The sequence below is a fragment of the Daucus carota genome, chromosome 2, assembly GCF_001625215.2.
Source record: "Daucus carota subsp. sativus chromosome 2, DH1 v3.0, whole genome shotgun sequence".
NCBI classification, from domain to species: Eukaryota; Viridiplantae; Streptophyta; class Magnoliopsida; order Apiales; family Apiaceae; genus Daucus; species Daucus carota.
Window position 1 is genome coordinate 47,926,389 of NC_030382.2, and position 14,508 is coordinate 47,940,896.

Consider the following 14,508-nt stretch of genomic DNA (forward strand, 5'->3'; position numbering starts at 1 on the left):
GCCTCTCTCTCCTCGCTTTCTCTCAATTGATAAAATGAATCGGGTCTCAAGTTTTCGAGAATTCGATTCAAACTCGATTAAACGATTGTATTGTTGGTGGTTGATGATTGTATGTATGTGTGGGGTTGATCGTCGATGGTGGTTTCGTTGTTTGACGGTGGTGCGTCGGTGTTGATGGTCGCCGGACTTAAGCAAAATAGCAAGGGTCAAGATGAAGAACGCGAGAAAGGGGTTATGAAAGATGGGAGGATGGGGCAGGTTGCGGGGTGTGAGGAGGCGTGGGAGAGTTTCGCAAGGTTGGTTTGTTGGTTGATTTGTTAGATTTTAGTTGATTTTGTGGTTTCCAGTTTGTTGTTTTAGTTGCTTTTTAGGTTGCAATGTTTGGCCCCGCAGGGGTATTTATTTTTCGACTTTTGCAACCACTTGCAACTTATTATGCAACTAAACGTAATTTTCAGAAAGATTTTTTCAAAGTTGCATTTGTGATTGCATATATGGTTGCTAGAGTTGTAGATTTGGTTGCATATGCAACCACCGTATTTTTGCAAATATATTTTGAAATATAGTATTTTTGCAATTTATTTTAAAAAATGAAAGTAATTTTCCAAAAAAATCATTCAAACTTGGGTATTTATGAGAAAAACCCTAATAAAATCGTACACATCTTTTTAATTTCATGATGCAGTTGTAACTTGAATTGTGCGATTTAAACCGCACAGCACCGTAATATAATAACATATATATATATATATATATATATATATATATATATATATATATATATATATATATTTGTAATTATTAATAAAATTATATTATATGCATGTATATATTATTTATAATTAAGTTAAGTATATATTTATTAAACCTGCTTAAACAATATTAAATTACTATTATATAAATTTTTTATGAAATAATTATATTATTATAATATATCTCTTAGCACACATAATTATTATATTTACACTTTTTTATATCATTTTAGTACTTGTTGTAATTCCAAATTGATATATAATATATAAATTTTATGAAGAAAAATACTTTAGTTATATATTAATTTATATTTTATTCATAATTTCAATGAAATATTTATTTTTAAAAATACAAATCATCGCACACCACATTAAAATTTTTGTGATGTAATTTATGCATTCTCATATTAACACAATAGAGTACAATATAACAATTCAAATATTCAACCAAACTGCGTGAGATCACCCTGGGAGAAGGTATTCATGTCACGGGTGAACAGTGGGAAGATAAACAGAATCCAAGTTAGCGTCACATGTTCGACTAGAGTTGCTGTCCGTATGTAAAATCTGACTAGTTTCCATTAACTAATAAGAGCAATTCCAGTGGACTCTCTAAACAAACTTCTAAGTCTAAATTTTAGGAGCAAATCAAAATCTAGTGTTCCAATGGGCTCCTAGATACTCTTTAAAAATTTAGGAGCCTACTCTCTCTCCTTTCTTTTAAAGAGCATCTAGTAGCCCTTAAGTCAATATAATATTATTTTCATTCCAATTTTCTCTCTTTTTTAGTTAACTTTTTTCTCCCATTTATATAAAATAAATATAAAATGTGAGTTAGGAGCTAACTGTAAAGAGTAGCATTGGATTTCTCACGTTTTCCGATGTATTAACTTACTAAGAGCCACATTTTATATTATTTTTTAAGAAATGATTTAGGAGTACCGTTGGAGATGCTCTAAAAGAGGTTATGCTAAGGAGCATATCTTGTCCTCGGATATATTTCGGATTATGATTCAAAAATTCAAATTTATGATAATTTTATTTTAAATTATTTCAATTATTGATAAATGATTAGTGCTAATTCCAATTGGAGATAATACTCTGTATTGATCCAAACCTTTTTAATATTAAAATATTATTATATTTATTATTTAATAATTTTGTTAATGTTATTAAAAGTAAATTAATTTAACATTGATAATTTAACGATTATATGACTTTAAATAAAAATTAAATTATCAATTTAGTCATCCGCTGAATCAACCTTGTTTTTCCGAAATACTAATCAGATACATCTCATAACAAAGATGGCTGCATGCATTATCACCTGATTTAGTCCTGCCAGGCTAAATATTTGACTTTGGACCCCAATATAAACTGATTTAGTCTTTCGAAAGGGAGATGTGGGAGGAACGGTTGATGTTTGCCATTCCGACCTCTTTTCAACTCCAGCTTTTATATATTGTACAGGTACTTCAATGTTGAGTTAATGCTGCTTGAATTGTTGGCACGTCTATGGTCCTGATTATGAATAATGATGTTAAAAGATACTGTAGAGATTTAGTAACCCGGAAGAGAAATTTCATCTGCTTTTTTACTCTGTTTTTTTTTTTTTTTTACAGACATGTTAGTAAAGAAATAAGAATTTTTTTAGAAAATGCTAACTTTTTTCATTATAACTTGTACTTCCGTTTTACTTTTCACTTTTAAAGAAGAAGTAATTTCTGTTAACCTAACATAAATTGGACCCTTAGTTTCTAAAAGTGGTGTTCACCAAATAAAATATTGGGAAATTCTTGATGGTACACTCATAGAATTGGCTTTTCTCAATGGTACCATCGCATTTTTGACTTCTACCAGTGGTACCCTCGTACTTTTAATTTACTCTCTATGGTACACTCGTGTACTTTTGATCTACTCTTTATTGATTTTAAACTGTAAAACAAATTATATATTTGAAATCCTTGCGAAAAGTTACACAAAATAGACCTTAAATCATGTAAAACAGAGTCAAAATGAGTGAGATATATTCAAACTTCATAACCAAACTTTGTCGTTAATATCTCACTCATTTTGACTCTGTTTTACATGATTTAAGGGTCTATTCTCTGTAACTTTTCGCAAGGATTTCAAATATACAATTTGTTTTAGAGTCTTAAATCAACAGAGAGTAGATTAAAAGTACACGAGTGTACCATCAAGAGTAAATTAAAAGTATGAGGGTACCACTGGTAGAAGTCAAAAATGCGATGGTACCATTGAGAAAAGCCAATTCTATGAGTGTACCATCAAGAATTTCCCTAAAATATTTCTCGAACATGTACATTAGGAATTTAGGATTCGGGAGAGCATTCATGAGATAATTTCTTTTTCTTTTTAATTGTGAAGCGTTCTAGGTGATCACGTAGTTAGTTTCAATCCACGTCATATTCTTTTTAACAATTGTGAGAGTTAAGAGTTCTTTTAAATAAATCAAATGTGATTTATAATAATCAAAATAATTTAATATGATTAATTGAGAAGAAAAAGTTTAATTTAGTATGTGCTATTTTATATCATGAAGAAGATTTAGTTTGAATGTATTTATAATTTTTTTTTCTGAAATAAATTATTAGAAAGTATATCTTCTACTGAATTCTAAACTCAAGTGAATTTTTATCTAGATGTCAAAAAGAACATCCTGAGATTGCTATATGGTGTTAGCTCGATAACGAATGTGATTTATTGAACTAGTCAACTACTGTTAATTAGGAAAAAAAAGGTAACCAGTATGTATGCATGTAAAAGGTCGGAATATTATAAATTGAAATTAAAGTGTTCTGGTTATCATATTTTAAAATATAATTATGAGTATCACGCAAAGATGCATGTTGATCTAGCATTAGGTTATAAAGATAATACCCAAGTTATTAATAGAAACCTCAGTTCCTGCAAAAATCTTGTGGCAAAGAAAATGAAAGCATAAGAGGGTGTTTTTCGTGAAAATGAAATAGGAAGGAGGTATCCAGATTTGCAGGAAGTTATAGTTATATGTTTTTGCTTTTTTCTTTTGTTGCTCGCAGGCAATTATATAGTCCTACAATTCTCTCTCAAAATTAGGGTTTGCAGTTTTGAGAGTCGACTCCAAGTTCTAACCCCCACTTCTCCGCTTTTCATCCTTCATCCCCTCTGATTAATCATCTTCGTTCTTCCATCTTCTCTCGTATTTTTTAGTTTTATCAATAAAACCAAGATCTAATCCTTTTGGGTGAGTTCTTGTTGAGTACCTTGTCATTAAGGTCGTGCCCATCTTTTGGGATGTTTGTGTCTGTTTTGACGTTTCTGTGTGTTTTGTTATGGGTCTCGGTAATGTTTCTAAGAAGGAGTTACATGATATTTTGGGTAATCCGTGAGGCTTGTATCAGATATGGCACGGTGGTGAATATCGTAAGAGCTCACCTTTCACGACATAAAATTGTTCATCTTTTGGGGTCATTTGTTGATCCAATATCGGTTGATGTAACTGATAATTCTGAACATTGGGCTACAGATGCTGCTGCTTATGTGAAGGTCAATTGCGATGCTGCTATGTTCACAACTGATATAGGTTGGATTGTTCGAGATCTGATTGTAATACTTTTTAGTATAAAGAATTTAAATATTCTATCTGTTAAACGATCTGAAAACAAAGCGGCTATATGTTTAGCTCGTTTTTTGTTTCTTAATCAGGTTGTAATTGACAGTTCGAGGGTTTGTCTCGGCTGGGTTTCAGTTATCTATTAAAATTTTTTGCTTTTCGTCAAAAAAAAAAATAAAGATAATACCCAATATACCTGTATTATGAGAGATATGTTATATTTTTATGGGCTTTTTAAAAAAAATAAACATTATATTATATAGTGTTTTCAAAAAAATTATAAACGTTACATGCATATCATGTGTCTGAAAGTTTATACAAACGAGTTGTTTATAGTAACATGTCATTTAGTTTTATATTCAAATTTTAATCATTTATTTGGAGTATATTTAGTTTTTCTTTTCTGTAATTACTAAGTGCATTAGCAATTAATCCAACTTTTTTTTATAAATAGGACTGAATTAGTGACGGTTTTAGATAAGTGAATGGAAGTTTTCCACAGCAACATTGGTAAATTCTGAACTAAAACCAAATTAGTAAATTATTAAACAATAAAATCAATAAATCAATGTGTGAAAAAGGGTGCAGCATACGATTTGCATGGTAAAAACTGAAAACATGATAAAGCTTAAAGCGAGAAAGATCATGGAATATATTCTAAATTCTTTCAATTATATTACTCCCACTCTAAAAATTCCGAGCAGATCTTAGACAGATAGATATTCTGGCATTATAAAATCACACAGTGTGAAAATAAGACACGGTAATGATGATAATTAGTTTCCCAGATATCTCCCGAAAGTGGAAAGTAGTCTAGTTGGAAGGTTCCATATACAACTTGAACAATACCGCAATTCAAGCAACAATAAATTCCATCATTCATTTTTTTTTTTGACAATGCAGGCTTATATGCCTTACAACTTAGTATCTGTTCTAATAATTCTCGGGGTGAGCCAGAGTCGAACCCGGGTGCCCCGGGTCAACAGAGGATAAACCCACCACTGGGCTATCCAATCGTGCTCAATTCCATCATTCATTTAATTTATCTCTAATTTTAATTTTCAACTATCTTCTTCGTTTACTTTCTATACTTTTTTCACCCTCCTCCCATTAATCACGCCCCCTTACTCTCTCTCACTCCCACCTTTTCATTCCTTCTCTAAATTATATCACCCTCAACTACAACTGCCGGTACTACTACATCTCAATCTCATCCCTCCTCCATTACCAACCAAAATGATGATATTGATGATTGGCTTCTCTTTCTCCTTCCTCCTCCTCTCCATCTCTCTCCCTTACTCTCTCTCCTCTTCCCCTACTTATGGTACTCTCTCTCTCTCTCTCCCTCCCTCTCTCCTCTCTCCTTCGTTCTCTCTGACTAAGCTTTTGACATTGACTGTGTCTGTGTGTATGTATCTGTTTAACTGTTTTGTTGACTCAGATAAGGCGTTTCACATTGACTGCGGTGGCTCAACTCAAAGCACCGACAAATTCAACACTACGTGGCTCGCCGACGAGTTTTTCTCCGCAGGAGCTACCGGTTTAGTCTCCGAACCGCTCCGATTCCAGAATCTTCACGAAAAAACGGTTCGATTCTTTCCGATTAGTTCCGGTAAGAAGAATTGCTATACTGTACCTAATTTACCGATCGGTTCTCGTTTCTATATACGTACATTCACTGTTTATGATAATTACGACGGCAAGTCACATTCGCCGTCTTTCGAAGTTTCGGTTGAAGGTACTTTGGTGTTTAGCTGGCATTCCCCGTGGCCGGAAGACATAAGTCGTTCCGGTGCTTACTCCGATCTTATTGCATTTATATCTGATGGCGAAGCGGATATTTGTTTTTATAGTATTGCTACTGATCCACCTGTGATTGCGTCGCTTGAGCTTGTTCAGATCGATGCAGCAGCATATGATGCTGCTTCTATAGGGAATAGCTCGATTTTAGTGAATTATGGGAGGTTGACCTCTGGTTCGGGTCAATGGGGACCGGGATTTAGTAACGACACTGATTTGTTTTTTAGGTCGTGGCAGTCTGATGCTGACTTCAGGTCAGAGAATTCTGTTGGTATTAAGTCGGTTTCGGCTGTTAAGAAAGTAATTAATACAGATAGGAGTCCGAATTTTTTTCCAGAGAAACTGTATTCGACTGCTGTGGTGGCCAAGGGAAAGGGGGGATTGGAGTATGAATTGCAGGTGGATGCGAAGATGGATTATTTGTTATGGTTTCATTTTGCTGAGATTGATGTGAGTGTGAATAGAGCTGGGAAGAGGGTGTTTGATATAGTAGTGAATGAAATCAATGTTACGAGGATTGATATTTACAAAGAAGTAGGTGGTTTTGCAGCTTATGATTGGCATTATGTTGTCAAGAATTTGAGTGATACTATATTGAGTGTGAAGTTTGTTCCTGTTGTTGGTTCACCTTTAATTTGTGGGGTGGAGAATTATGCTATTGTTCCGGCTGATCTCAAGACCATTCCTGATCAAGGTAATACTATATGCCTACATATACTGATATTTGTTCTGAAGTTTACATAATCATGAACTTGGCTGCCTATTGTCAGATAATTTTAAATAGGATTGGTGGTTGAAATTTTGGACATTTGTATGTAATGATTTGTCTAGACAACATTCCAGACAAATGAGATGCTTGTGCAGCAGTCAAACTTTTCATTTTACAAATAATGAGTTGTTGATGGAGACATAACTTTGTTATACATGTGTTTTTTAATGGTTGTCTTACGTTTGCAGTTATTGCAATGAGGTCACTAAAGGAGTCACTCAAGGTTCCAGACCGGATGGGTTGGAATGGTGACCCTTGTGCTCCAACTTCTTGGGATGCTTGGGAAGGTGTTACTTGCCATACCAATAAAGGGGAATCTGCACTTGTGGTCTCTCAAATGTAAGTAGTCCTGTATTGTACTAAATGGATTGCAGGGTATGAATGTTTAACGAAGTGCTTACTTGCTTGATGTTTTCTTTACTACTAAAATAAGTAAATCTTCATTTCTAGTCCATGATAATTCAGTTGATATAAGACTTAAGTCAACTCTTACTTCAATATACATGTCACCCAATATTTTGACTTCTCTAGCTTTTGTAGGTCTCGCAAACTTGTTCTGTTTTCCATATCACTGTTGTAGGATGTTGTAAATTTTCTTCAATATGCTATATCTTGCACCAACTCTAGTTTTATCTCTATAAGTTACTAGTTGCAACAAGAGGTAACCAACACACAATTCATATGTTCTTTAAATTTTTCAGAGATCTTGGGAGTCAGGGATTGAAGGGGTACATTTCTGAGGAAATCAGTTTGTTATCAAATTTGGTAAGCTTGTAAGTATCATCAATTGATTTCTTTTGCCTCTAAATATTTTTCTGTTTATTCTTTGTTGTCTTAAGCCTTTTTTATGTGTTGCAACCGAAGTTGTATGCAGGGTGGTCGACCGAATTTTGAATTGCTTGAAATGAGAATAGTATTTTGTGTTCTTACGAACGACATTGTATTGCTCTTGGTTTTTTTTTTGCTAATTTTTTTGACAAATGTTATTGATGCTCTGGGTTGCTTGTGAAACTTCGAGGCATTTACGATTTTTTTATGTATCACAATGAAATGCCATAAAATATGTTAGGATATCAAGATGTAATTCAGGAAGCAGTTCTATGAGTTAGCAAGTCATAATCAGCTCTTAAATTCTTTATGTAACTCTCACCCCCTGAGGTTCTTTAGTTCCATCATCTTCTGTATTATGTGAGCAAGGACCAGAACTACTGTATCAGTCCCAAAGAATTTCGGATAGATTTTCAACTCCAAATTTAAATATCTCGACCAGTGAACACTTAATTTTCTGTATTAACCATTAGATGTGAGAAACCCTCAATTTATACGATATTCGAAACTGACCAACCATTGTATAAGAAGCTGAAACCATTGTTCTTATAATGTTTAGGCGGGAAAGTGAAGCTTTTAATGGGTAGATTTTTTCTACAATAAGGATAAATAGCTTTAACGACAGGAATCAACTCCAACCTTTTTACCTTCTACACCTCAGTAATTACAATATTAGATGTCTCGCGATCTTGTCAATTCGTTTACAGAAAATATATTTTTCTGTTGTGTACATCTTTCTTAGGATACTTTATATTTTTCTGCCTGATTTATTCAGCATATTACATTCCTTTCTTCTTAATTGCAGGAACCTAAGTTCTAATACTCTGGGAGGTACTTTACCCTTGGGGTTGGGCCAGAAATCTCTTGTAAAGCTGTAAGAATTGCTTGCAAGTAATTCTTGCAATATATTTACATATATGATAATATTAAATAAGCCAAATTGGGTAATACAAGGTGTGGTTTAATGAATTTGTCATTTTGCTGGCATAAGTAATGTGTTAGTAGACATGGTTTCATCTTCTCGCGTGACTCAAAATTTGAGCTGTATTAATGCAGGGATCTGTCGAGCAATAAATTTTCTGGATCAATACCTGAAAGTCTGACTTCTTCAAAACTGCAGCTTGTGTAAGTTATATGCTTTTCTCCTTAATGATTAAACAGATTAAGCTCATTGAAAACGAGAATTATGCTCTTGTTCTTTGCATGTTGAGTAATTTTTTTTATTATTTTGAAATATTGCCTTTTTTTATTTTTAAAAGTATTTGATCAAGCAACAAAATATGTTAACATGTGTACCAGTCACCAAAATATGGCATTTATGATACTTGAGCAGAAATGTAACTATGGCTAGCTACTTAACAAGGGTACTGGAGTCGAGTCATATATTTAGTGAACGTATTTTCTAGCTATGGTTTTTACAAAGTAGAGATATATGAGAATTCTTGTAAAAAAGTAAATAATAAAATCTTATGTTGTCTTCAACTTCAAAATTATCCTTTGTAGTAACACTTTCCCTTTACAGGTATCTTCTAAAATTACGCACTTCTCTTCTGAAATTCTTTTCTTTTTTTGATTATGTATTTTACTCTTAAATCAGGCTGCTGAATGATAACTCATTGGAAGGGCAAGTCCCTGAGGAGATTTATTCAATCGGAGTCCATGGTGGAGCTATTGAGTACGTGATATTGTCCTGTTTATTCTCATCATTATTTTTTCTGGTTGCTGCTTGTTTTGAGCACCTTAAATGTCTGGATCAGATTTATAAATAAGTCCTAGATGAAGATAATAAAAGACTAGCACTATTGGTAAATTAGGATGTCAGCACGCATTGATGCATACCTTGGTTGGAAAAGTTCTTTCTAATCTCTATGGAGCTCTCCTACTTTAAAATTTGATTTGAAGTAATCAAGTCCTAATTTATTATAATTATGAATAGGTGTCCATCTAACAGTAAAGAGTAATTGATGTCCAGAGAGATCATAGTATGAATAACTAAATTTTCAAAAAACTTCTGGACCTAAAATGAACATAAATTTTCTACTTTTTGTATCCATTTATCATCTGATGTTCTCCACAATTGTTTGCAAAGCCACAAAAACATGTCCGACCAATCAAAAGAGAAGTGATAATTGCCTGCAACCAAAGCTTGAAATCAATAAAGAATGCAATTTCTTTGCCATCTACTTATTTTTACATAGATATTTAGCTCAATCTTTTATCTAAATAAAAAAATGTACTGGTTGCAGCCTCTCTGGTAATAAAGGCTTGTGCGGTGTACCTTCTCTACCAGATTGCCCGCTCTTTTGGAAAAATGGTGGTTTATCTAAGAATGGTAAAATTGCAATAGGCATATCATGCCTCATTTTTGTTTGTTTGCTGTCGCTGCTGATATACATATGCTGCATTAGAAGAGGGCGTAATGATTATGATTTTGGGCTACCTCATGAATTAACGTGTAAGTTCTTTCTTCCTTCAATAGTTTTGCCGAAATATTACGTAGATACACACACACACACAAAATATAATAGCTAACAAGAGGCCCTCTACATCAACAAGTATTCCTTGAATTTACTTTAATGGTCCTTGAATTTACTTTTATGGTGTCAACAAAATAATAAACATCTATGGAAACGACGTCAATATATACAACAGTTGTCTTAGGTGTACTCCTATATGATAATTTTTAGGAAGCAAACATGTACAAGTATATATTGGTACTAGAAGCATAACTCACAAGTCAAAATGTTCAACCCTTTGCGTGTTCTATTTTATGTGAGCCTTAGTTTTTCAAATTATAATATTGCAAGCTGAGATTTCCCAGTACAATAGTGGAAATTACTCAAATTAGAATCGTCTCATTTCTAAGGTATTGGACATGCGTTAAAAAATTTCGTAAATGAATAGTTTAAATATGTCCATTAAGACAATCTCGAACTCATAGTTACCAAAATTTCGTAGATGAATAGTTTAAATATGTCCATTAAGACAATCTCGAACTCAGCTACATCCCATATACACTATATACAACCCAATAAAATATATTCTTTGTATTAAAACACCACTTGTTAATTTTATACCAATAATAATTATTATATATTATATAAATGTAATAGTTTATAATTTTTTTATTTGAAATATATTACAGTTTATACAATAATATGAAAACATCCCAATGCAATGCAGATAAAAGAATTGAAACAGACTTATACTTAAAATGTCCGGATTCATAATTGGAAAGGGCGCAAGATTAAGGGCACGGTTCTCGGCTTAGAGCAAGTCCAAGAGATGTCCTATATCCTATATCCTATCCTGAGTTACTATTTGGGGCATTTGATGAAAAATGTTGATCCAACAATGTCCTAGTGATGCCATATATCACTAGGACAACCACCTCAAGTCCTATTTTTGAGGCACATCTCTCTTTGCTCTATCCTATATTTTATTATAAATTCATATGAACACTCTCTTTCTCTCTCTACTTTTATATTATGCTTTAATGATGAAAGAGAGTCTCTAATTATAAAATATTAAACATATTGTAAGAATAAGGCACATGGTTGGAGTTCTAGTTAGTAACATATGTCGTAAATCACTAGGACTGTAGGACATGATATTTTATATTATATTTAGGGCTTGAACTAGGACACTCTTGGACTTGCTCTTACGTTCACAAAGTATGATGTAAAACGAATTTATACATGGTTACTTAATACATAAATAAGAAAACTTTAAAATAATGGTGGTAGAATATTAATGGAATAAACTTTTTAAAACTAGTAAGTACAATAGATTATGAAAGTAGAAGTTATTGTTAAAGTTACACCTAATGATTCTTGTTCCAGCAAATTTAGTGCGCTGTAACACTATCATAGTGTGCCAGTGGAGAGCGTTTCTCTGCAAAATGGTGCAATTTTGGTATAAAAGTAACACCATTTTGGTGTTATAGCATCCCAATGGAATTGCTCTAAAGAAACCATTAATGACGTCCCAAACTAATGCCTATTTGAAGTGTAGGCTTGTGCTACAGCGGTTTGAACTTGCATCAATATATAACTTGATAATAACTAGTAATTTTGACCACGTATTGGTTATAAAATGACCCCCCCCCCCCCCCCCGAAAAAAAACAAACAAACAAACAAACAAACAAAACAAAACCCACGCCCACTGTGCACACAAAATCTTCCCTTTATATAATTAATGGGGTCCAGATACTTATAAGATCAATCAACATCAATAAAAGCAGAGAATTCTTAATTAGATTTTTCACACACAGATCAATATATGCCTCGACATCAAGTGGCTAATAGCCTAATAATTTTAGCAATCACTACAAAACTTGGAATAACTACTGAATTAAGGAGAAATTGCATGTTCCTATTAGTTGTATAGACAATGTTGAAATTAATTTAAAGCTGTTAGATGGATAAGTGGTTAATTTATTAAGTTATAAACACTGAGAGATAATTTTGGGAAGAAAATTTTGTTTTTGAAGATGCAAGTTAAATCATTATGATTGGCATGTAAAATCAACTCTAAGCATTTGCTGTATAATTTACTAAGTGCTAAGCTGCGAAGTTGAGGGCAAAGGCACTGGTGAAGAGATTGATAAATTACACTATACATGTTTCTAGCCTATATTTGCATACAGTAAGTTCAATTCAACGGAATGGAATGGGGGGAATAAATGAAAAATTATTACGAAATTTGATGGAGAAACAAAAGAGAATGAAAGAAAAGTGAATGAACATGAGGGAGTTTAAATTGTCTTATAGAAATGCAATGGATCATTAGGTTAGATTTCTACCTTAAATTGCTAGGAATGGAATGCAAGAAGGAATAAAAATTATTAATATTATCCCCAATTTCTCCCAAATAAGAATACAAATTTCATTCTATTATCTCTCATTCCATTCCGTGCAAGTGAACACAACCTCATAGGTACTAGTAATGCAGTATCATATACACATTCTCAATTGGGTTTGGCATAATAATATTGTAATTTGTAGGAAGAATAGACCTGCATATTGAGTCTCCCTAGACCTTTCACTAAACATAAGATTTTAACTTGGTTAACCTGATCAGAAGCCTTCACCTTAGACCCCTTTCTTGACATTGGAACGGGTACCGACAAACACACTTGTATAACTGTGTGTATATATATTGTGTGAACATCGGGTTGTGTGCTGTTGATAGATGCTTGTTTTTTTAATGAAATTAGTTAGGTAGACTGTTTTTTAATTCTTGCTTGCCCACAATGTTCCATTTTCGTTTGTCGCAATTCTTATGATCTCATACGCAACACTTTTAATTTGGAGGTTGTATTACTCAAGCAATTGCTTCTAATGTCTTTTCCAGCACTGGCGGCAAAGAGAAACAGATATCATAGACAAAAGTCCTTGATGACTCTTGAAATGGAAAGCCAACATGCTAAAGGATTTATACCAAGTTATAGTTCAAACTGATGATGTGGCTTTGCAGATGATTAACCAGATTTTTGATAGAATTCAACTTGCCAACAAGGTAGAGAGGGGGGATGTATATGTTGATACAAATGCACAGCATAACAGGATGATTGGCACACTGCCAGCCGAGGGAGAGATGTGACTCGAAGGTGTAGTTTTGTTTCCAAATTTGCATCAGGATGGGTCCTAGAAAACTACATAGATAAAGATGCAATGCACCTCAAGTTTCATTTATGAATCAGCTAGAAAAAAAAAAAAAACTCAAATGCCCCAAAATGTATAATACAAAAAAAAATTTGGCATTTGATTAGTATATTATCAGATTTTAGATACATTACATGTAGATGAAGCTTGATAGTTATATAAAAGTGGTCCTCGATCCTTTTTATTTTTTTGGCCAACTAAAGTGGTCCTTGATTTTATTAATGCATTATCTGCTAGTTGCACATCTTCATATTATACTGACTTGTACATTATGGGGCCTTGTTGATTTACAAACCTCAGATTTGGCTTCTTTTTCTTGTCCTGAATCTTGATGGCAAGACATACTCTCTTTTCCTTTGTGTTTAAAGTTGAAAGTATTAGGTTCGCTATTCAATAATGTTTTCTTGTAAATTGTTGCTGATAATTGGTAGGCTTATATGTTCAGTGGTGTTGAGGCCTTGAGGGGTTGCTATTTGTTGATTTCTATAAAGCCTGCATAATGAGCCTATATGTGTTTGAGGGGAACATCAGCCTAGAATGCTTAGCTGGTCCAGTACTACAGTATCAGAATAAGTTGTAGATATTGCATCTTTGCTACTGATTTTTGAAAATTTTACATTACCCTACACAAGTTGGCAAATGAATCTTGTTAGAAAGTTTGTACTGTACAATGCACATTCGTAAATCGTAACTGTATTATAGCAAATCATACACTTTTATTATATACTACTATTCCATATGTATATCTGGTCTTTTGTTATGGACATAATTCATATCAGTAAAGTTTCTTGAATGAAGAACTTTCTTAGATAGAAAAAGTCTATTAATTGAGCTATTGTTCATTGTCAATGTTAACCAAAGACATACAGTAAAGTTGCTTGTTTAATTTATTATTTAGTAGGACTTGCAGTGGAACTTGACCTAAAATCTGAACAGAGTTGTGTTATTTTACAACTCTGAATAACGTACAAACACTATAATCTTCCCTTGATATAGACAGATGCATAAATAAGATTTACAATTTAAACAGAAGATAATATATTATATTTTGGAAATATAAGATTCACAATTCACAA

General features: G+C 33.0%; 1 protein-coding gene across 2 annotated transcripts; it reads left to right on the plus strand.

The window, feature by feature from the left end:
• The first annotated feature begins 5,421 nt into the window (after window positions 1–5,421).
• On the plus strand, window positions 5,422–13,616 carry LOC108209530 (receptor-like protein 4). Of its 2 annotated transcripts, none has more exons than XM_017380486.2 (9): window positions 5,422–5,692; window positions 5,810–6,862; window positions 7,126–7,276; window positions 7,639–7,710; window positions 8,571–8,639; window positions 8,822–8,890; window positions 9,363–9,440; window positions 10,012–10,220; window positions 10,949–13,114. In XM_017380486.2, exons 1-9 carry the CDS (start codon window positions 5,605–5,607, stop codon window positions 10,993–10,995), a joined length of 1,836 nt encoding a protein of 611 aa, XP_017235975.1. In that variant the 5' UTR covers window positions 5,422–5,604; the 3' UTR covers window positions 10,996–13,114. The 2 variants fall into 2 exon arrangements, with proteins under 2 accessions (XP_017235975.1, XP_017235974.1); XM_017380485.2 differs by lacking the exon at window positions 10,949–13,114 and adding an exon at window positions 13,122–13,616 and having other exon boundaries at window positions 5,423–5,692.
• Window positions 13,617–14,508: the final 892 nt, after the last annotated feature.